This window comes from Gadus morhua, chromosome 11, assembly GCF_902167405.1.
Source record: "Gadus morhua chromosome 11, gadMor3.0, whole genome shotgun sequence".
In the NCBI taxonomy this organism is placed as follows: Eukaryota; Metazoa; Chordata; class Actinopteri; order Gadiformes; family Gadidae; genus Gadus; species Gadus morhua.
The window spans coordinates 4,489,371-4,511,466 of NC_044058.1; the positions used below are offsets into that span (position 1 = coordinate 4,489,371).

Below are 22,096 nucleotides of genomic sequence, written 5' to 3' on the forward strand. Positions count from 1 at the left end.
TTTATGCTTCGTAGCCACAAGAGGATTACTATAGGACTATTTCAGTGTTACATTGATATTACAGCCAGATAGTGATTGAAGCCTTTGTTAAAACATTGTGTGTGGGAGAAGAAGTCTGCATTTACAATGATTGTACGATATAAAAATTGGTGTCCGTGTTGCTTTCCAGCTTCAGCTCACTGGATTAGTACTTTTATCTGCAATAAAAAAGCATTCTTTAAGCAGCACGTTAGTTTATTTAAAGAAGGATCAGGTTTACATTAGTAATTTTAGTTCTCTAAACAGTTTAACTATTTCACATAAAATAAAAACATTGCAGATTAGTGACTCATATTTCAATGTTCAATACAGAATTCCTATTTCACATTCAATAATCACTTCATTGGGTAGGTATTCAAACAAAGTCAACCAAAGCCTGAAATTCATTCAACATATAGGATCATTTTTGCTTTGCTTTTTAAAACATTCAGGGTTAGTCTAAAATGACTAGAGTATGAATGGTCACTCATGGACATTATAGTGAACACACATCTCATCAGCAATATACTGTAAGTTTGTTCTTTAATAAAGTTTACTCATTGAACCTCATTGGACGGAGAACAAAATATAAGGGAAACATATTTTGTTTCACTGGCTTCAGACTTTCAGCAGTTCATAACAATTATCAGGCTAGTAAAATAAAAAATCATGAATGAACAAGGACAAGTTAATATACCCCTATACCTTTTTGGCAAAATCTAAAGCCTTTTAATACGGAGAACAGAATATCCAGTTGAAAGTAATCAAAAGTATCAAGATTGAATTATCAATTATTTGTCACAAAATGCATTTCACTATGTTAGGAATATACCTCAAATTAAAAGGTACATAAATGTAATTGTAATGTCCATTAATGTAGACCAGGGGTCGGCAACCCTAGGCACGCGTGCCAACGCTGGCACGGGGCAGCATAATCATTGACACACTTCAAAAATAAATAAAAAGCCCTTTTTTATTTTTTCTTAAATGCACTTTATTCTGTTTTTGGCATTTCCTACCAGTGCAAATATGCTTAAATTAGTAACAGAAAGCAGTGCTCTGAAATGGGATCAATTAATAGTTTTTAATGTTGTGGGTAATAGAGAAGAAAAAATTTAAAACATTGTTGCAAGTGGCCTGTATGCATCGCCTTCACATGGTCATGCAAAGCTGTACATGTCTTAAAGATATTGATGTGGATGGTTCCAACATTCTCATATATTCTCGTTTTTTACATTTCTCACAGTTCAATGTGTTTTTGAATGAGTTTCTGAAAATGGTGTTTTAAGATGGGACATATGTAATTATAATTTGCAAGCCCATGTTGCAAATATAACAACCACAAAAACATTTAAAATGTTGATGCATGATTGTGGATGGACTATATGGAAATAGTACAATTCCAGGTCTTCTGGAAATGTTTTTGGTTGCTGTGTCATAATTCAGCGTAATTTTTAATATATTGTTGCATAAGGCACGCTCATTAACGAAGAATGTCGAAAAGGTTGCTGAACCCTGATGTAGACTACCCAATGCCCACAACTACTTGACTAGCTATTGTTCATTGTCAATAATTATGATTAAACAAGTTAAAAAAATTAACAAAATTGGATATGTGCCTGAATTAAACAGGCCACCATAAGAGGTCGGCAGGAAGCTGAATGGGGAAAAGAGCAAGTGCTTAAGTGTTCATTATGTTATCATTAGGAAGACAAAAATATCATATGAAAAAATATCATATGTATAATATAATGAGCAGGTTTTCTATCTGTGTGAAACGGTCACACCTTGATGAGCTTTGAGCCTCTGTGTTGCCAGTGTATTCCTTTGGAGTGGCGTGTGAAGCCTGTCCTAGGGCTGCTCTGCCCCGGGCGTAGAGGGCAGCTCAGACTCCCTACAGTCACGCTGCACTCAAAGTTCAAACTGTTTCAACTTTAGCCCAGTTCACATTGACCTCACCATGAGGAATCAGATTACAGCTCTGTTTGATGTTTTAAAACCAGCTGCATCTAAGCAACTTTCTTCATTTTTAAACCTAAACCTACATGTCGTATCACTTAGAAGGGTTGACCTAAAGGCAGTCGACAAGTTATGTCAAGCCGGTCGCTTTCCTGTGAGACTGAACCAACGGAAGCAGCGGCCTCTTAACATGGAGCATTCATGACAGTCATCTCACCTTTATTTTCAATGCCGAACCTGGGTTTCCATTTCTTTTCCTAGACGCTCATAGTGTGTGGACTACTTCAGTTATGGGTAGTTAGAGCTGAGATGTTGTGGCTAAGTGGAGAATATCATGCAGAGAGGAACACAGGGTCTTGAAGAGTGACTCTGCGTCTGTCTCTGGGTCAGACTTCCAAGCAGTGATGGACATCACAATCCTGCCGGTAGAGATTATCACATAAGATATACATTCCATGAAGTCAATGCACAAGGTAGCCATGATCAAAATAGATCATAGTTAATGCAACAAACAAAGGTATCCATTACTTATAATGCCGTGCATCACCCAAGTGGGTGCTACACACTGGTGGTGGTGAGTAAGGTCCCCCCCTTCACTGTAAGCGTCTTTGGGTCATTGAAAAGCGCTAAATAAATATAATGAATATTATTATTATTATTATTATTATTATTATTATTATTATTATTATTATTATTATAATAATACAACCAAACTAGCTGTCCATTAACAGATTCAACCATGCTAGCTGTCAACTTGCTAATACAACCAAACTAGTTGTCTGTTGACTTACAACCAAACTAGCTGTCCATTATCTAAAACAGTGGTTCTCAAACTATGGTACGCGTACCACCGGTGGTACACGATTCACTATTTAGTGGTATGTAAAATAATAAAAAATAATAATCATTTAAAAAAATAATAATATCAAAATACTAGTACGAATGGAAATATATTAACCATCATATGATATCATTAAAAATGGGGTTTAAAAAAAGAAGTGCCTTTCCTCTCACATTTCTGTTTCAATATCAGCCTGTTCCGTAGACATCCAAGATTACAAGCTAAACTGACGGCAAGATATAAGTGCTACAATTATGAACACTGCGGGAACTATTTGGAAGTGAAGTGCAGACAGGAAGAGAATATTTTGAGCAGAACTATAAAGAACTGTGACAGGAAACCGAGCCCAGGCGTTAAGTGGTGGTATGTGTTGATGTCCTTAGAAATTAATCCATGAAACCATCGCATCTCAAACGTCATCTCACAACCGAATACGCAGCCTTCTCATTAGTCTTATCATTTTGTAATAATAATTAGGCTTTTACAAAAATGTTGTTGGTTGCCTCCTGCGTGAGCTGTGCGTAGATGAATAGGGCCGCGGCGCAGGCCAACGCAACTGGATTTTGTTTTATTTTATAACAACGGTCATAATGGTGGTACTTGGGGAGACAAATATTTTCTGAGATAGTACACGGTATAAAAAGTTTGAGAAACACTGATCTAAAACAAACCACCGATGTCCAATATAATAGCATTATAATGTGATGGTAGCTTGCATATGACATATCTACAGAATCTATACAGACTAAGCAACATAAATAGTTCTCACCGGTCGTCTCTGATTCGATAAAAGAATCCATAGCCATGCTGCACCATCGGAGCTACAGCACCCAGGACCGTAGTGTACCCGACCAGACTGGACGACAGCGTGAAGTTACCGCCACCACCACTGTAGACACAGAGACACTTTACACAGACACACTCTAACCAGCCGGTATCCGGTGCTTCCAAAAAGCAAATGCACAATGTAACACACCCACGCACGCACTCACGCACGCACGCACGCACGTCGCACGCACACACACACACACACACACACACACACACACACACACACACACACACACACACACACACACACACACACACACACACTTCTTAATGAGTGTTTTCAATTCATCAAGCAGGTTTGAGTTTTCACTGTACCTCTTGGCATAAAGTGGATCCATGAAGAGATGTGGAGTAGGAAGTCCCTCCTCCTTAGAGACCAGATACAGGCCCAGCAGATGCCTGTCAAACCCTGCAAGCAAGAATTGCGAAATATTGTGATACATATAATATTTTTTATAGTTTAATATAGTTTAACACGTATGCAATCAAAAAGTTACTCCAAGATGTCCACAGCTATTTTAGGAATGTCTTCAATACAATACAAAGATGGGGAATACGCACACAAATAAATCTCATGTCACAGAAAGAGGAAACCCACCTTCTCCGTTCTGGGCCAGAGCCATGAGTTTGTTGTGCTTGTTGACCGCCTTCAGCAGAGCTCTCCTCTTCACATCCTCCTGAGAGTTAAGATGGAGAATAATGAAGGACGTATACATATACTCACATCCTTATCCTTCTGTCACACACACACACACACACACACACACACACACACACACACACACACACACACACACACACACACACACACACACACACACACACACACACACCACACACACAAACAGACTCACACACACACACAGACTGACACCCACTCACACCAACACACACACACACACCGACACACACACACACACACACACACACACACACACACTCACAGTGCACGTGGGGTCGGTCATGGCCTGACACCAGAGGACGGCCTCCTGGGTGCAGGGTCTCATGGTCTCCGTCCGGCCGTGGTAGAACCTGCGAGTCATTGCGGTCTCATAACAACTTCCTGGTCTGAAACAAGGAGAGAAGAGTTGAGTCCAACAGGCCAGAGGATGTGTGTTGATGATGATGCAAGAAGGGCCTGTTCTAGGCTCAGTACCTTCCATGCTTTCGGTAGTAGGCTAACTGCATTGCCAGCTGAACAAAGGTATCAGGATGGAGTTTCCTCTGTTTAATGGCTTCTTTTCCAAAGGCGGTGAATGCATAACAAACAAGCTGCAGGTTTTGTGCCTGGGAAATCAAACAGAATATTAGTAAGTGAAAATAACCTTCAGATCTGGATCCAACCCCTAATGTTTGCTCCTTGCTCACCGTGTTCCGGTAGTGATGTTTTGCCCGGTTGATGTCACTTCTGACTTTGGCATCCACTGTGAAAACCAGTTCTTCAGGGAAAGGCATGGCTCTCACAGCATCAGAGCCCTGGTTATAAAGGACAGATTTCGAGGACAGATGAGACTTCTAAATGCAAAAAGCACACAATAGTTGTAGACAATTAACCTATATTAATGTATGCCTACGCTAGAATCCTCTCTAGCAGAGTGAGTCCAGAATACAGTTAGACAGAGCTATTAAAACAGTTTCACATCCTCCCCACAATACAGATGTCAATGATCAAACCCGGTAACGTTTACCCAAGATACATAGTTGCCTGTGTTTTTATCAAGTAGAAGAGTGCTTAAGGGGATGCCTCTCCCTTGTGACCGGTTTACCCCAAGCACAAAGATTGACGTTAAGATGACACTGAGGAAAGGTACTGGCTAGACAATACAAGGAGCAGGAACAAAGCTTTAGATGATTAAAAGGAGACAACATATGGATTTTTACATCACATCCCCTAATCTCTTCAGCCAGCCTGCAGAACGAGAAGCTCTACTCCTACATGCTCCTCAATGTCCAAAACGGCTTGTAACGGCTAATCACACCACACCTGGTGGCATGTTGTGGGACCTCTAACAGACAGCCGGGTCACACGACTTAGCCCCGGTCCTGTGTAATGCTATGACGGGTGTGGAAGTTCCAGACGTTGGGGCGTAAACAAACAGGAACTAGATTTCACTGGCCTCCATGCTGCTTTCTGCTGTTTACTAACCCTATTTTCCAGTGGCTTCATTACTTTGAAAATGACACATCAGATAAATAGAAAGGCATACTTTCCAGCTGGGAATGGGAAATGGGTCAATCACAAATTTGAGCGGGTTTATAACAAAGACCTTGTTATCCATTATGGCCCGCATAATAAAATGAGCTGGAGTCTCTTTGGATCTACAGTAGGCCCACAATTTGAATGTGATGCTTACCGTCCACTCCCCACCTGTGGCTTCAAGTCTCTGGTCTATGTAGTAACACAGAGACACCAGAATCATTGCATCGTAGGGTGCGTGCTGGAACAGACAGTGAAGAGTTCACATTGAAGTTAAGGCAGTAAAAAGGTTGTGTTGTCCTCCTGTGCGAAGGGGTGCAGGAGGAGGATCAGAGATTGGAACTTACATCACAGTTGGATCCAAACGTGCCATCTGCGTATGAAATGGAGTTGTACGATTTGTCTCCCCAGCGAATGGTGGGGTCACCCGTTAGAGTTTCCAACGTCAGCTGGGATGTGGGTAAGAAAAATAAAGGCCAAAAAACGTTTCTTGTTGGAACACTATCAGTCAACATCACAATACACTGGAAGTGTTCTAGTAATCTGGATCTGAAGTTCATACCGGGGTGTAGTCTTCTGCGGTGGCATAGGGTTTAGCTTCGTCCAGAGAGACAACAAACAGACTGCTTTGGATGGTCTCCAGGATGCTGGTGTTGACGGGGTCAAGGCTGATCAGATGCTCTCTGGCCTGGGGAGGTGGACAGAGAGGTGCTGATAACTGAGGTATGGTGGGAGGTTTGTGGCTACACAGTTGGGTTTAACAAACGCCTCTAATGCGGTACATGACAGCCTCACCTTGGCCCAAGTGGTTCTCTCTTCTGAGGTGAGGGCAGCGACACCATCTCCATCTGCCCTCCTTCACAACACTCGGTCACGTACTGCAGCTGCCTAGAAGCATGACATGCATATCAGGGAAAGCCTCAAAATGTAAAAAGATCAAGGGAAAACAATTAATATAACATTTTGACACCAACATTTAAAACTTTAAAAGTGCTCCAAATCCGATGCTGTATGTGCAAAACAACAAGCAGCAGGACTTATTACTGTTGCTATAATTGCAAACAATAGTGATACAGCAAACATAATAGTTTATAATGACCTGTAAGATAAAGGGTGATTCTACAGAGCTCCGTTTGTACGCATGCCCAGAGATTTATAAAACAACAAAACAAGAAGGTTGTTGAACTACCACCCACATAGTGATAACGTCTCACATGACCTCCCCTCCCTCGAACTGAGCAAGCATTCACCTTTGGTACACTGTGTGTGTGTGTGTGTGTGTGTGTGTGTGTGTGTGTGTGTGTGTGTGTGTGTGTGTGTGGTGTGTGTGTGTGTGTGTGTGTGTGTGTGTGTGTGTGTGTGTGTGTGTGTGTGTGTGTGTGCATCAATGATACCTCAGCAGCTCTGGAGGACTTAGAATCTTTCCATCATGAAGAGCATCAAAGGTAAAGATTCTCCCACGACGCATCACCACAACATGGGAGGGACAGGGGCCCTCACTCTCTGGGAGAATCACCAAATAAAATCACACATTTCGTTGCCTCATCTTAATGTCAACGAAGGAGAGGGATGGGGGCAAATACTTTTGTGATGAGGAAAATACAATACCTGTTTTAAAGTAGTTGAGGATGGTATCCTTGGTGACTCCAGGTACCTTACAGGTGCAGAACAGCATGCGGTACTGGTCCATGTCCAGCCCTGATCGGCCAGCCTTATGAGGAGTCATCCTCTCCCTAACCACAAACATGAAGACCATCCATCTCATTCAGCCCCTGCACCATCAGGCACAGAGCAAACACCACTTTGATCCGCGATATCTGTGTTCTTACGTGCGGATCAGGTCCCAGTATTGCAGCATGTGCCACAGGCCAACACTGGTCCTCTTTAGCTGAGTTCCCTCAGCGGGGGGCCAGCAGTGCTCCAGGTAGGGGGGCCGGTCCTCCAAAGTTGATGTTGAGCTGAGAGGGGGGTCCGGACCTCCAGGTAGGCCGTGTTCAACCACCACTCCTCCAGCTGGGGGACAGAAAAACATAGATAAATGATTGCTCAGAACGCAAATCTGAGCTAATCTGCTAAAGCAGAAACTGTAACAAAAAATACTCATAGGAATTTATAGGAAACTTGAGGATAAATCAACACTCCCACGCGACATGTTCTCTGCTGATATACAGTGTATAAATGTATAATCAAGTGGCAATCTTTAACATAATCGGTTCACAACTAAACTCAATGTCCCATTAGTGGGATTTCGTACTAATGAGCCTATAACGATCTACGTCGCAAGCCAAACAACTCTTGAGTATATCAATGCTTGATTTCCTCTCGCTTCTGCATTGGATCATTTGTCTGGGTATTAAAAGGTGCTGAAGGTGAGATTTGAGAGTTGTACAGAGAGAGACGTCAGGAGAGTGGCGCCAGGGGCAAGCCCTCACCCAGTTCCTCCTGGTGCTCGCTCTGTGGAGTAGTTTCTGCTGCAGGACTTGAACCAACGCCCTCTTGGAAGCTCCTGACATTCTCCACTGTAGCCTCGTACTCCTGCTCGGTGCAAATGGACGCACTGAGGAGAAAACAAACCTCCAGAATGAGTGCTCCCGGCGGTTTATTGGTTATGTACCAGGGCCTGGTGTATGACGGCCATCACAACTATTTAAATCACAACTTTGACCAAATACGGGAATACAGTGAAATCTATTTGGTGATCACAAATCTGTTTAGTCATCGTCTACCTGCATCCAGGTACTTGGACAGGCTCCCCTCCAGCGAGGGGACGGGAAGAGGAGGAAGGCTGTCCTGGTACTGAAAGGTCCGCTCTGGCAGAGTCCCTGACATTTGATGTGCCATGATGTTTCGTCTTAAAGCGGAAAACAAAACAACTAGTTCAATCTTAAGGTAAATACTATTTGAATATATTAGAAACTTAATATGTACTTACTTATGTTTACTTAAATATATGTATGATATAGATATATATATATATATATATATATATATATATATATATATATATATATATATATATATATATATATATATATATATATATATATATATATATATATAAATATTAAAAAATACATATATATATACATTTACTATTATGTTATATGAATAATGGTATATTAATCAGATGATAGATTGGGTATTATTTGACGTGCGTCTCTGTCTGTAGTTAATAGTAACGGGCTGCTCTTTTGTGTGTCTAACGATTCACAGTAACGTCCTCCTAGTGGCCCTTAATGACACTTGGACTTCTTTGGACACTTAATAATGTTTGAGTAATCAAATCAAATATGATTTGCAAACTGAAAGTGAATGGTTTAGTGTTAATAAACGGTTATGAACGGGGGGGTTAGGCTACGTTTTGAAAAAAAGAAAGACGATCGTGTTCTATACAATGTTAATATCTAATCATGTTAACGGGGTTTTGGGGATCAGAGAGGCATCGGCGGCTGCATGTCAAACCGATTACATTACGACAACAGCAATAAAGTGAAGACCAAAACTCACCGGTTATTCTGTTTTGGACATTTGTGCTCAGTACGACTTTCGCAGGCAGCTTCTGAACCCCTTCCTCCGGGCGGACTGTGGTGGATGTACGCTCTTCTGTGCTCATTAAAGGAGGAGTAGACGGGTTCATTAAAGGAGCAGTACCCGGGCTTTCACCTTTGCCCCACTGAGCGGCAGCAGACCCGGAAGTCGCCATTGCGCATGCCTGATATTAGGGCATGCTAATGCTGTAATCCGTTTGGTACGTGCAAGTTGTAAATTGCACATCTCCCAGTTTTTTTGCGGCATTTGCGGAGGCACGTCTCCTTTTCGTCATAGTAGCTTTCCCGTTTCTCCTTGGGTAGTGATTGTTATTGTTAGCTACATTAGCCTCTTTAGCAAACCAGCTCGAAAACAAACAACACAACTTTACATTGTATTGCACGCACAGCAAGACCGTGCAATGCATAAATTGGTGACCGGCATAAAGTAGCAATGTAATCAAGTGTGTAAGAGCATTTTAAATCTACATTAAAATGACCATCGTGATACAAATACAAAGAAAATAAATCTGTTTACGGGCACAGCCATTTTTGTTGACGAGAAGTACGGTTGGCCTCACTGAACTCGCTCTACTTTCAAAGCGACGAGATACTACGAAGAAAGCTGGGAGATTTGCAACTTACAACTTGCACGTACCAGCATACCATCCAAATGGATTACAGCATAACCATAATATCCACGCTTTTCTCGGTCATGTCTAAAATGTGGCCTTATTTCGTTACATTACGTATACAATAGTGTTACATTTTGTCGCTAAAGTATAAAGGTCCCGAAAGGTGAAGATAATCTAAATATATGAATCTACCAGCGAATTTAGTTTGCCGTTTGCCTTTTTTTCCTTTGCAAAACACAATAGCGTCTTGAAATGGAGACAGATTCCTTCCAGATTAGTCTTGTGGTAAAGACGGGACATTTGTTGATATCCCACACTCTTATCTGGCCTAGTTTCACAAACTACTTTGATGATATAACAAATAAACTACTTTGAATGTCAAGCTGTGACGTGCTTTTCCTGCTGATTTGTAGGGATTGTCCAAAAAGTGCATACAGCAATATGTAAGACTGCAATGTCATTTAAATTACAGTACTAAATATTGTTTTATTGTGATCAGAAGCGCTCACTCATTTTCACTTCAAAACTAACAGCAATTGGTGCCTATATTTAATCAATCATTAACACACAGTAGGCCTACACACTCCACTTCGATTTTTGATAACTGCCATTTTTTATGCATTGTCATAAAACAAGTTTATATATTTCATATTGGTGTGAATATGTTGCTTATGGTTGCTTGTTTTTTCATAGCTCCCTCAATTTGCATTGGATTGACCTCAAAATACTTTTATATATTCAATAATATCCCCACGTTACTTTTAGTGTATCATATAAAGGAGCAGAAATCTGACACATTGGTAGCAATATCCATCTTTATTCATCTTTATAATCGGCGGCTTACCTGTACTTTTTTCCATCATGGGCCATTTCTATTTACACTGATATAAAGTATAAACATTGAACTACTAATGAAATCTAGGCCTAGTTCTTAAATCAAACTTTTTTACTCTTTCATAAAATAATTTAAATGGAACAATCTTTCCCAGTAAAAGTCATACCGATTTTTGACAACTGAGGAACAAAGTATGACCTCTTCTGATATTTCCACTGCAGTGGTTCCAGACACAACAAACAATTACTCTGGTCCAATAAGTTCTAATAAGTGCTACACTTTCCAAAAAATACAGCTATTTTTTAATTTATTTTTTCAAAGACTGGAAGAGCTCTAATCCCTGATTTGAACTTTACAAAACTTTACAGACATCACATTTTTAAATTGTTATCCTACACAAGGGACTCTTTGGCAGCAGTACAATGTAATACAATATAATTATGCAATATTAAACTAGTTTGACTTGAATTCAACTTGAATTTAACCTAAAGATCTGAAGAGGGCTATTGACAGTTCAGTGCTTTAGGTTAGAGCTGAGAGGTTGTGGCTGCCTGCAGAATATCATGCAGAGAGGAACACAGGTTCTGGAACAATGACTCAGCATCCGTCTGAGGGTCAGCTTTCCAAGCAGTGATGGACATCACAATCCTGAAAGAAGAGCAGAGTTAATATTGAAATTACAATGTTTAAAATGGCAGACATAATCATTGTTTGTCAAAGATCCTACTAAGCCCCAAAGATGCTATGATGCCCAGCCTTTTAAGCAGACTCTTAAAATATGAATGTTTGATAAAAAAAGATCTATATTCATCAGTTGCACAGTAAATGCTACTTAAGGTAACTTATCAAAGTACCTTCCTACCTGTCATCTCTGATATTATAGAAGCAGCCGTATCCATGCAGTACCATTGGAGCCCCAACACCAACAACCGTTTGGTACCCGACCAGACTGGACGATAACACAAAGTTACCACCTCCACCACTGTGGAGACACAGACACACTTACACATACACTCTCACACACTGCCGGGTTCCCCGAGCTTACAATACTAGAGGGAGCAAGGATACACACTGAATTACAAACTGCCTGCCTTAACAATAACTCAAAATAATTCTTCACACTTTAAATAGGCAGTGATAAGATTTAACTCCATGCATTTTCCCTTTTGCTGTGAATGCAGAAATCTAAATGTATATTTCTTAAACATCCGAGGACCAATTGTTTTGAAGAATTCATACATGCCTAATCATAAAAAGAATAGTGAGAAGGACTTCGGAAATGCACGTCAGCATTGCATTTCCTATGACAACTCCATCGAACGCTAGGTAACTGGAATTTAAGTTTAGCAGGTGAAACTTTAGTAGCGTTAACTTCTTTTCACCCTGTCCCTCAACAAATCAGACTCTAGCATGGCAAAAGAAGCCCAGAGTTCACATTGTCAGAGTATACTGTAGAAGGTAACTAGACAAAGAGTTCACATGGTCAGACTATAGAAGGTTACTAGACAGAGAGTTCAAATGGTCAGCCTAGAAAAGAAAAACTTTTCCATCCCAGGTGCTGCCTGTTGAAAGTGGTCATCCCCTTACTACTTAAAGGATGCACTCTGGGTAACCAATGGTTGTATCTTTATATGTATACATTCTGCTTACGTGGGAAACAACTGCATTGTCTGCATATTCAAACCAAATGTAAAATATTATCAATGGATTTCTTATTTCAAGTTGTGTACCATGCGATGCAATGAATAATTGCATAATAAACTATAAATAAATACATAAATGAACATAGGTTAAGCAGGTACTGCAGGCGTAACCACACCTCTTGGCATAAAGTGGATCCCTGAAGAGATGTGGAGTAGGAAGTCCCTCCTCCTTAGCGACCAGATACAGGCCCAGCAGATGCCTGTCAAAACCTGCAAGCATAATCCATTCATATTACCGTAATTTTCGGACTATAAGCCGCGCCTTTTTCCCCATTTGCGGCTTATATAACGGTGCGGCCAGTGCTTAATTTGTCCAGTGGGAGCTCCCGGAGCGCTGAGGACGGGGGGGGCGATTGTTGACGGGGGGGGGGGGGGGGGGGGGGGGGGGTCCGTAGCGATTGTTGACGGGGGGGGGGGGGGGGGGGGGGGTGGGGGGGGGGGGGGGGGGGGGGGGGGGGGTGGGGGGGGGGGGGGGGGGGGGGCGATTGGACGGGGGGGGGGGGGGGGGGGGGGGGGTGGGGGGGGGGGGGGGGGGGGGGTGGGGGGGGTCCGGGGGGGTCCGTTGCGATTGTTGCTTCATTGATTACCGCTACGCAGCGCATTTTTTTTTTATACTGCTCGTGGCGGAGCTGGCGGAGCGCACGTCAGAGCTTCCGGAGCGCGCGTCAGAGGTTCCGGAGCGCACGTCAGAGCTTCCGGAGCGCGCTCCCCTTGCTCCCCCTCAAATTAAGCACTGGGTGCGGCTAATCTATGGATTTTACAGGTTACAGACGAGTCCACCGACTTTAACTCTATGGGCTCTATGACCGGTCCGCCCCCCCAGTGGCGGGCTCCAGCAGGAAACGCTGGAAGTAGTAGTGGGGACAGAAAATGCAGCATCAATAGTTTGCTGACCTGCAATAGGTTTCATCTTTTTCTTTGGTGGCATTTTTGCGTTCTCTCTTCTCTGCCTGTTTCTCGAGAAAAACGGGATCTCGTTGGAAGCGCGATGTATGCGCAGGCGCCGTTTGGGCATAACAATATGGCGGCTGCCGTTCAATGTAGTTTTCATCACCACCACGGATTATGTTTCATTTATTTCATTACAGCACGTCCCCTAAACGTTACAACATAATCGACACGAATGAGCACAGCATCGAGCAGTGGAAAAGTGGGTTTATTTACTATGAAGTTCGTATTTTTAATTGTTGAAATGAAATCAGCGGTGACGAGCTAGTTGTTTTGGTAGCGGCTAAATTAGCATGTCGCGATACTTTGTACAGGGGATCACGTCTGCGCCGAGTAGATGCGCAGAGGGTTGAAACAGCGCTTGTCCGGTCTGCTCACAATAAGGTTTCTTTGGCCAGTTACTGTGATTAAACACGAGTTGTTTAATGTTCACAATGTATCGTTTTTCATGGGGAAAATGAGATGCGTCCCCGGGACCCATGGATAGTGAGTTTAGTGCGTCCTTTCAGATTTTAATGCGTCAGGGACGCAGGACGCGTACCTAGCAACATCACTGCACCCGCGGCTTATAGTCCAGTGCGGCTTATCTATGTTTTTATTTGACCTTTATTTAACCAGGAAAGTCCCATTGAGATTAAAAACCTCTTTTTCGAGGGAGTCCTGGCCAAGAGGCAGCAACAAATAACATATATACACTCACAATATTACACTCACAACATATAGACAGAAATTAAAATGATAAAAAAACAGCTACAAGTAAATTAAAATTCATAAAAAACATCTACAAGTAAAAGAAGTGGTCTGAAATGCTCTCATCGTAGATTTAAAAGCGTTCAAAGAAATCATTTCGGTTAATTTAAAATCTTTTTGCAGCCAGTTCCATGTGGTGGGAGCAGAGTGGACGAAGCACAACAAACTCATGTACACATCATTCAATTTAGCTGCTGCGGCTTATACTCAGGTGCGCCTTATAGTGCGGAAAATACGGTAGTAGTAATAAACTATCGAGATAATAAATATTGTTTAAAGCAAACGCCATAAATCATTTCTCTCCCAACAAAAATTAACAACCACATTAAGATGACTAATAATGTCCGTAAGAAAATTATAATTAAATAATCAGTGCCATTAATTACTGCCATTTTCTCTGGCAGAATAATGACAAAACACATGGATAAACCTCATGACACAGAAAGAGGAAACCAACCTTCTCCGTTCTGGGCCAGAGCCATGAGTTTGTTGCTTGTTGAACGCCTTCAGCAGAGCTTTCCTCTTCACATCCTCCTGAGTGTTAAGATGAAGAATAATGAAGGATGTATACATATACTCAATTCCATATCCTACTGTCACACACACACACACACACACACGCACACACACACGCACACACACACGCACTCACAGTGCACGTGGGGTCGGTCATGGCCTGACACCAGAGGACGGCCTCCTGGGTGCAGGGTCTCATGGTCTCCGTCCGGCCGTGGTAGAACCTGCGAGTCATTGCGGTCTCATAACAACTTCCTGGTCTGAAACAAGGGAGAGAAGAGTTGAGTCCAACAGGCCAGAGGATGTGTGTTGATGATGATGCAAGAAGGGCCTGTTCTAGGCTCAGTACCTTCCATGCTTTCGGTAGTAGGCTAACTGCATTGCCAGCTGAACAAAGGTATCAGGATGGAGTTTCCTCTGTTTAATGGCGTATTTTCCAAAGGAGGTGAATGCACAACACACAACCTGCAGGTTGTTTGCCTGGGAAATCAAACAGATGAGATTTAGTCAGTGTAAATTACATTTAGATGGGTGATTATAACAACCAGGGTTGCGTACTGTCTCACCGTTTCCAGGAAGTGTTGTTTGGCAAGTTGGACATCATGTCGTACTCTGTCATCCAGTCTGAACAGCAGCTCTTCAGGGAGAGATATGTCTCTCACCATATCTGAACCCTGGTAAGAAAAGTATGTGTAATCCCATGTAATTTAGTTCCATTTGGAATTTGAAACAAGCAATGGAATGTTTCAAGCCAAAAAGACTGCATAGCTGAATGGCTTACCTTCCACTTCCCACCAGAGGCTCTAAGTCTGCAGTCTATGTAGTAAGACAAAGACACCATAATCATGCCATCATAGGGTGCATGCTGGAACAGAGTTTCACAGGTTGGGAATTTATGAAGAATGGCGTGCGAGATTACAAGAGGAGATTTTGAGATGAAAACTCACGTCACAGTTGCATCCAAATGTTCCATCTGCATATGAAATGGAGTTGTACGATTTGTCTCCCCAGCGAATGGTGGGGTCACCTGCCAGAGCGGCCAAAGTCAGCTGAAATGCCAGCAAAAAAATAAAAGCTCATACTGTCAAAGGTGTTATCAGTCAACATCACAATACACTGGAAGTGTTCTAGTGATCTCGATCTGAAGTACGTACCGGGGTGTAGTCTTCTGCGGTGGCATAGGGTTTAGCTTCGTCCAGAGACACAACAAACAGACTGCTTTGGATGGTCTCCAGGATGCTGGTGTTGACGGGGTCAAGGCTGATCAGATGCTCTCTGGCCTGGGGAGGTGGACAGAGAGGAGCTGATAACTGAGGTATGGTGAGAGGTTTGTCGTTAGCTACACAGTTGGGTTTAACAAACGCCTCTAATGCGGTACATGACAGCCTCACCTTGGCCCAAGTGGTTCTCTCTTCTGAGGTGAGGGCAGCGACACCATCTCCTTCTGGCCCTCCTTCACAACACTCGGTCACGTACTGCAGCTGCCTAAATACAACAGGACACAAAAACATACAGATACATGCAAAAGTACATTAAAGTACGTTTCTTGTGGTACTGAAGCTTCAAAATATTTATGCGTGTGTGTGAGGGCGTGTGAAACCTGAGCAGCTCTGGAGGACTTAGAATCTTTCCATCATGAAGAGCATCAAAAGTAAAGATTCTTCCACGACGCAGCACCACAACATGGGAGGGACAGGGGCCCTCACTCTCTGGAAGAATATCCCAGAATAAATGCTACAGTCACGGCCCTAATACCCTAAGCAGGGCACATCGCTCAATTACCGCTTCGTCAAATCAAGGCTCCCAAAAAACATAGTTGAAACAACATCCATATTTCCTCCTGCCTGGACTACAGCAACTCATTTCTCAGTGCGTTTACATGACACTCAAGAAAATCGAACTATTGGCTTAGTCCAACTATGATTGGATTATTAAGATGCATACACCTTAGTCAGACTAAAATCGAATCGAATCCGGTTGGTGATAGTCAGATTAAGGCCCCTAGATTGGGTCGGTTTAGCTCAGGAGGTAGAGCAGTTGTCTCGTAACGGAAGGTTGCTAGTTCGATCCCCAGCTCCTCCTAGTGTTGATGTGTCCCTGAGCAAGACACTTAACCCTAACTGCTCCTGATGAGCTGGCTGTCGCCTTGCATGGTTGACTCTGCCGTCGGTGTGTCAATGTGTGTATTAACCGATGTAAGTCGCTTTGGATAAAAGCGTTTGCTACATGGCCTAATTGTAATTGTAGATTATTCGATTGATAGTCTAATTAAGCGTGCATGTATACGGTAAATTCGATTGGAAAAGGATTTTGCGTTCTGCGCATGCTCGAGATCTTTTCCCCGGGCCGTGAGCTGGAAGTATAAGGAGACGATAGTCGTGTTGTTGTCGCCGTCGGAAAACGAGAAACGGCGATTTATTTAAAAAGGTGGCGAAGACGATGGAGGAAGTGTCGCGATTGCTCTATGATTTGCTCCCCAGACATTGGTTCTTAGACAGGTGAGGGGCGTGGCGAGCTGAGCGGGGCACCGCAACGTGGGACACCTGGACTTCATCAACTAATCACACGCCTTCTTAAGCCTGGCGGGGACTTCTCGTCGGCGCCAGATTATTCCGTCTCATTCGGTATTTTGGCTGACGTGTATACATTGATTCCCTAACCTAATCCTTTGATTCCTAACGTCGTGTTATCCTTTCATTCGTTCCTCGCCAGTGGATGATCCCCGGACTGCAACACTCTCCGGTGCCTCCGCCAGCTACGCCCACCCGCTCCTGTCTTCGCCTGGCACGCTGGTTATCTCTTGAGTTATTCTTTACTGACAATAAACCGTGGATTGTCCGTACTGACTCTGTCTCTGCATCCTGGGTCCTAACCAACCTTTCGCCAACCGTAATAGGAAGCTGGTGTCGTGCCAATGAAGTTAGCCCCTATAAGAAGTGTATCATCATCAACATGTATTGAGACACTACACACTACGCTTCTGTTAAGAGAGTACCGATGTGTATGCGCGAGAATGGAAGTGTGTGTGTGAGTGACTTCAGCGAGTGAGTGGATGAGCGAGTAGAGTGAGCGGTTGCGCGTGTCAGTTTAGTGAATGAACGAGTCCGGTTGTGTCTGTGCAAACGAGTACTGTAAAATTAGTGGAATTACGAATAAAGTACCCAGCCTGTCAAGAATCGGTGGCCGCTTCATTCCGACCTATAAGCAGACCCACTGCCGGTCAAAGTGAGGGGTGTTACCCCCGAGAGAACATCGGCCCTGGAGGGAACGTCTCTCCTGTGCTCCCCGACTACAGTCTGGGAGCCGACCGCAGGAAAGGTTTAACACTTCGATTTTTCACCCTAGGCTGAATTAAGAGTACATATTTCTAAATGTTGGTCATCAACTGGGTTTAAAGTAGTAACTTTGGGCAAATCTGTCAAAATAAATGTTTTTTTCTTGTTTATTCTATGTTTATTCATTCATTGCACCGCGGCCGAACTGACGTGGATATTCTCTGATATTATGATTCTTAAGGACTGCGTCGGGTTCTCCGACTCTGATAGTTCAGCAACAAGTAAAGACTCATAGTGGGGCGTAATCTTGGCCATGCTGGAGAAGGAATTGGGGGAAAGGAACTTTGGCTATGACTCTCTGAAGTCCAGATTGAAACGCGACATGGAGGAGAAAGGGATTGTTGCCGTATGCGGACGCCCGGAAGAGTTGCTCCGCCGCTGCCGTAGGAGTCTGCATACGACCGAGAGGTCAGAACAGTGGAGCGTCAGAGAAATTACACTGACCCGAAGTGAACTGACAGCTGTCTACTGAAAACTTCTTTCTCGAATGCCGCCTGAGTTTCTTATTGCTAGTGACGTAAAGAGGTCAACCGGTGGCTGAGGTGCATAGTCAAACTATGGCTTTAATCGGATGAAGCTGTGCATGTAAACGTACTGACTGACTTACCTAACGATGCAGCAGTTGCCTGTTTACAGTCGTTCCGGAACACAGTACGACTCCTCACAGCACTAGATGTAGGGACACAACCCTCTAGCCCTGGCTGATTACACTGGATGTAGGGAACACATCCCTCTAGCTCTGGCTGATTACACTGGATGTAGGGGACACATCCCTCTAGCTCTGGCTGATTACACTGGATGTAGGGAACACATCCCTCTAGTCCTGGCTGATAACACTTGCTCCCCATCCAGTAATAATTAAATTCAAGAGAGTATAACTTTCCGATACCTAAAAGAGTGAGGCTCCACCTAACATTTCAGAACGCCTCGACATTTATTCTAATCAGAGAATCAAAAGTGGTTAACAGTTCCAGGGTCAAGGCTTAAAACAAACATGATCATGCTTTGACGCAGTGGAACAAACTCCCCCTTAGTATCAGATCAGCACAGTCAGTGCAGTATGTATGAGTTTATTTATGAAGATATATAGTCAAATGCTTTAAAGGAGACATATTATGGTGTTTTCCTAACAAGTAAACATAGTATTTGAATTCTAGAAAACATGTTTTTGAAGCTGTTTGCGGGAAATAGCTTTTAGGAAAAAGAATCTCGCCTGCCGCTATTCCCCTTTTTTCAGTCCCTTGTGAATGCGCTGTTGCTGGTGTCTGTAGCTCTGTTGCAAATGAGCTGCTGCCCATTGACCAATGAGCTGTCAGACTGAACCACAGCATGGAGAAGGGATTGTTGCCGTTTGCGAACTCCTGGAGCTCTATATCTAAATCATATATATGATATAATAATAATATTATATGAGTATTTATTTATCTAATATTATATCTAATATCACGGCCAAAAGCTATGTACGCCTCGGATATATTATGAATCATGAAGACTATCATTTATATTTTGGTTTTATTTCTCTATGTATGACAACTTCTGGAAATCCCCGTTTTCATTTTATTTTCTGTGTGTTAATGGTCTGTGGAACAATTTTGCTATGTTTGCACCTACATTGCATCGTATTGTATTTTGTGTAGCACCTTGTAACTTTGGTTTTGAAAGCCACTTTAAAATAAAGTGCACGATTGTACTTATTTATTTCTGCAGGATGGAGCGTTTTACTTGTTTGTAGAGTGAAAGATAGTGATTTGGACCAACACATTGATTAAAATCATTAAGCAGGAATGTTACCCGTTTTAAAGTAGTTGAGGATGGTATCCTTGGTGACTCCAGGTACCTTACAGGTGCAGAACAGCATGCGGTACTGGTCCATGTCCAGCCCTGATCGGCCAGCCTTATGAGGAGTCATCCTCTCCCTAACCACAAACATGAAGACCATCCATCTCATTCAGCCCCTGCACCATCAGGCACAGAGCAAACACCATTGATCTGCGATATCTGTGTTCTTACGTGCGGATCAGGTCCCAGTATTGCAGCGTGTACCACAGGCCAACACTGGTCCTCTGTAGCTGAGTTCCCTCAGCGGGGGGCCAGCAGTGCTCCAGGTAGGGGGCTGGTCCTCCAAAGTTGACGTTGAGCTGAGAGGGGGTCCGGAGCTCCAGGTAGGCCGTGTTCAACCACCACTCCTCCAGCTGGGGGGAAGGGACTCTTGATAAACGCACCACATTAACTAACCCAACCAGTGACCACATGTGGACGAGCCCTCACCCAGTTCCTCCTGGTGCTCGCTCTGTGGAGTAGCTTCTGCTGCAGGACTTGACCAACGCCCTCTTGGAAGCTCCTGACATTCTCCACTGTAGCCTCGTACTCCTGCTCGGTTGCAAATGGACGCACTGAGGAAAAAACAAACCCTACAGAATGAGTGCTCCGGCAGCCATATCATGGTAGTAAGGGCCCTGGTGTTCCAGCTCCTCCAGGTGTAACCACTCAGAAACCTTTGCTTAACACTGAAACCATAAGTTCCGTTAATCCTTTGTGGAGCTGAAGTTCAGCTTAAATCATTCAGAATAGGCAAAAGTTAAATTTACATGCGCTAATAGAAAAACAATAGAAAAGCAACAACAATGTCTACACCCTACCAGGTTATTGACTGTTAGCAATGCTGCCCTCTGGCAGACGCCAGCGGATCATCCAGACTCATAAAGGGTTCGCACCCCCAGGCCATGAAGCTTCTCATTCAGCAGTGAATCATTACCTAAATGACCACACACCTGCTCATTATGTACTTCAACTCAACAGCACATTCACTGGTAATCAAATTACCAATCTGGGTTTCCTTCATTATATATTCATAAATATGTACACAACCACTTGACATGCCAATATTCTATTTTTTATAATGTAACCTAGCCTGTGCTTTACTGGGATTTGATAATACAACTCTTGGATCTAGTACATTAACATCGCTTTCCCCCACCAGGTTTTGTCAATATAAACATTAGAGCACAAACAGGACGATAAAACACGGTCTCTTCCTCCTCACCTGCATCCAGGTACTTGGACAGACTCCCTTCCAGCGAGGGGACCGGGAGTGGAGGAGGCTGTCCTGGTACTGAAAGGTCCGCTCTTGCAGAGGATCTGATAATTCATTCGTCATCTCTCTTTAAAGTGTTGTAGGGACGAGCAAGTTTTGGGTTGAGTTAATTATTTATTTAGTTTTTATTACAAGTATTTAGTAGGCTATATAAAAGAAACGCCACAAATGTAAATGCACAATCCTAATTGTACGGATCAGTTCCATAAAACCTTAAGTTAAACTCGGTCACATTTTTTACATTGGTTTGGTTGAGAGGTTCAACTCACCCCTCTAGATTGCGCATTAACGATGATCTTATCAGTTATTTTAGTTCTGGTTGTTTACATATAGGTTGTTGTGCGCAATATGCCCTCTGCGCAGACTGCAGTACAACGTTTGTTTCCCGGAAGGTTCCCGGATGGCGTTATTGCGCATGTCTGCTATATCCTCTGTTATTTCTATTAGCAGTTTTTTTTGCACTTTCCTTCCCGTGAGGCATTTGAGGATAGGAAGTTATTTTAAATATGCATACATTGCAGAGACTGAGACTGAGATATGGCTTAACAGGCCATATTGTATAACATAAATATTCCCCATTCAAATACGCATAGGGATAGATGAAGAATAAATGCAAATGTTGTTCCAACAATATTGGGTGCACTGTGTAAGATTAAGACAGTTCTACTTAAACCTGCAATATAACCTTTCTACTGCAGCTATTACTCAATGAGAAAAATCTGATCTAAAATTTCTAAAGACACACACACACACACACAACACACACACACACACACACACACACACACACACACACACACACACACACACACACACACACACACACACACACAAACAAGTCAGACAATAACTTCCAATATAATAATGTTTGAACACAAAAGTAAACAAAGAAAATTAGGAAATGTTC

General features: G+C 42.9%; 2 protein-coding genes across 2 annotated transcripts; both read right to left on the reverse strand.

The window, feature by feature from the left end:
* Positions 1–216: 216 nt before the first annotated feature.
* On the reverse strand, positions 217–9,510 carry crot (carnitine O-octanoyltransferase). The gene is given in 22 exon segments (XM_030370932.1): positions 217–2,396; positions 3,588–3,707; positions 3,965–4,058; positions 4,248–4,326; positions 4,594–4,717; positions 4,806–4,936; positions 5,018–5,125; positions 6,004–6,087; positions 6,194–6,295; positions 6,409–6,534; positions 6,642–6,700; positions 6,703–6,734; positions 7,241–7,349; positions 7,455–7,579; positions 7,676–7,776; positions 7,778–7,813; positions 7,815–7,859; positions 8,279–8,329; positions 8,331–8,389; positions 8,392–8,403; positions 8,573–8,697; positions 9,354–9,510. Coding segments are annotated over 21 exon segments (1,833 nt in total). The 5' UTR covers positions 8,688–8,697; positions 9,354–9,510; the 3' UTR covers positions 217–2,275.
* A 1,299-nt stretch (positions 9,511–10,809) lies between these two features.
* LOC115554275 (peroxisomal carnitine O-octanoyltransferase-like) lies at positions 10,810–21,564 on the reverse strand. Its single transcript, XM_030370933.1, is given in 18 exon segments — positions 10,810–11,491; positions 11,706–11,825; positions 12,663–12,756; positions 14,702–14,736; positions 14,738–14,778; positions 14,897–15,020; positions 15,110–15,240; positions 15,327–15,434; positions 15,542–15,625; positions 15,708–15,809; positions 15,915–16,040; positions 16,152–16,245; positions 16,361–16,469; positions 19,887–20,011; positions 20,106–20,287; positions 20,364–20,488; positions 21,139–21,195; positions 21,198–21,564. Coding segments are annotated over 18 exon segments (1,833 nt in total). The 5' UTR covers positions 21,253–21,564; the 3' UTR covers positions 10,810–11,370.
* Positions 21,565–22,096: the final 532 nt, after the last annotated feature.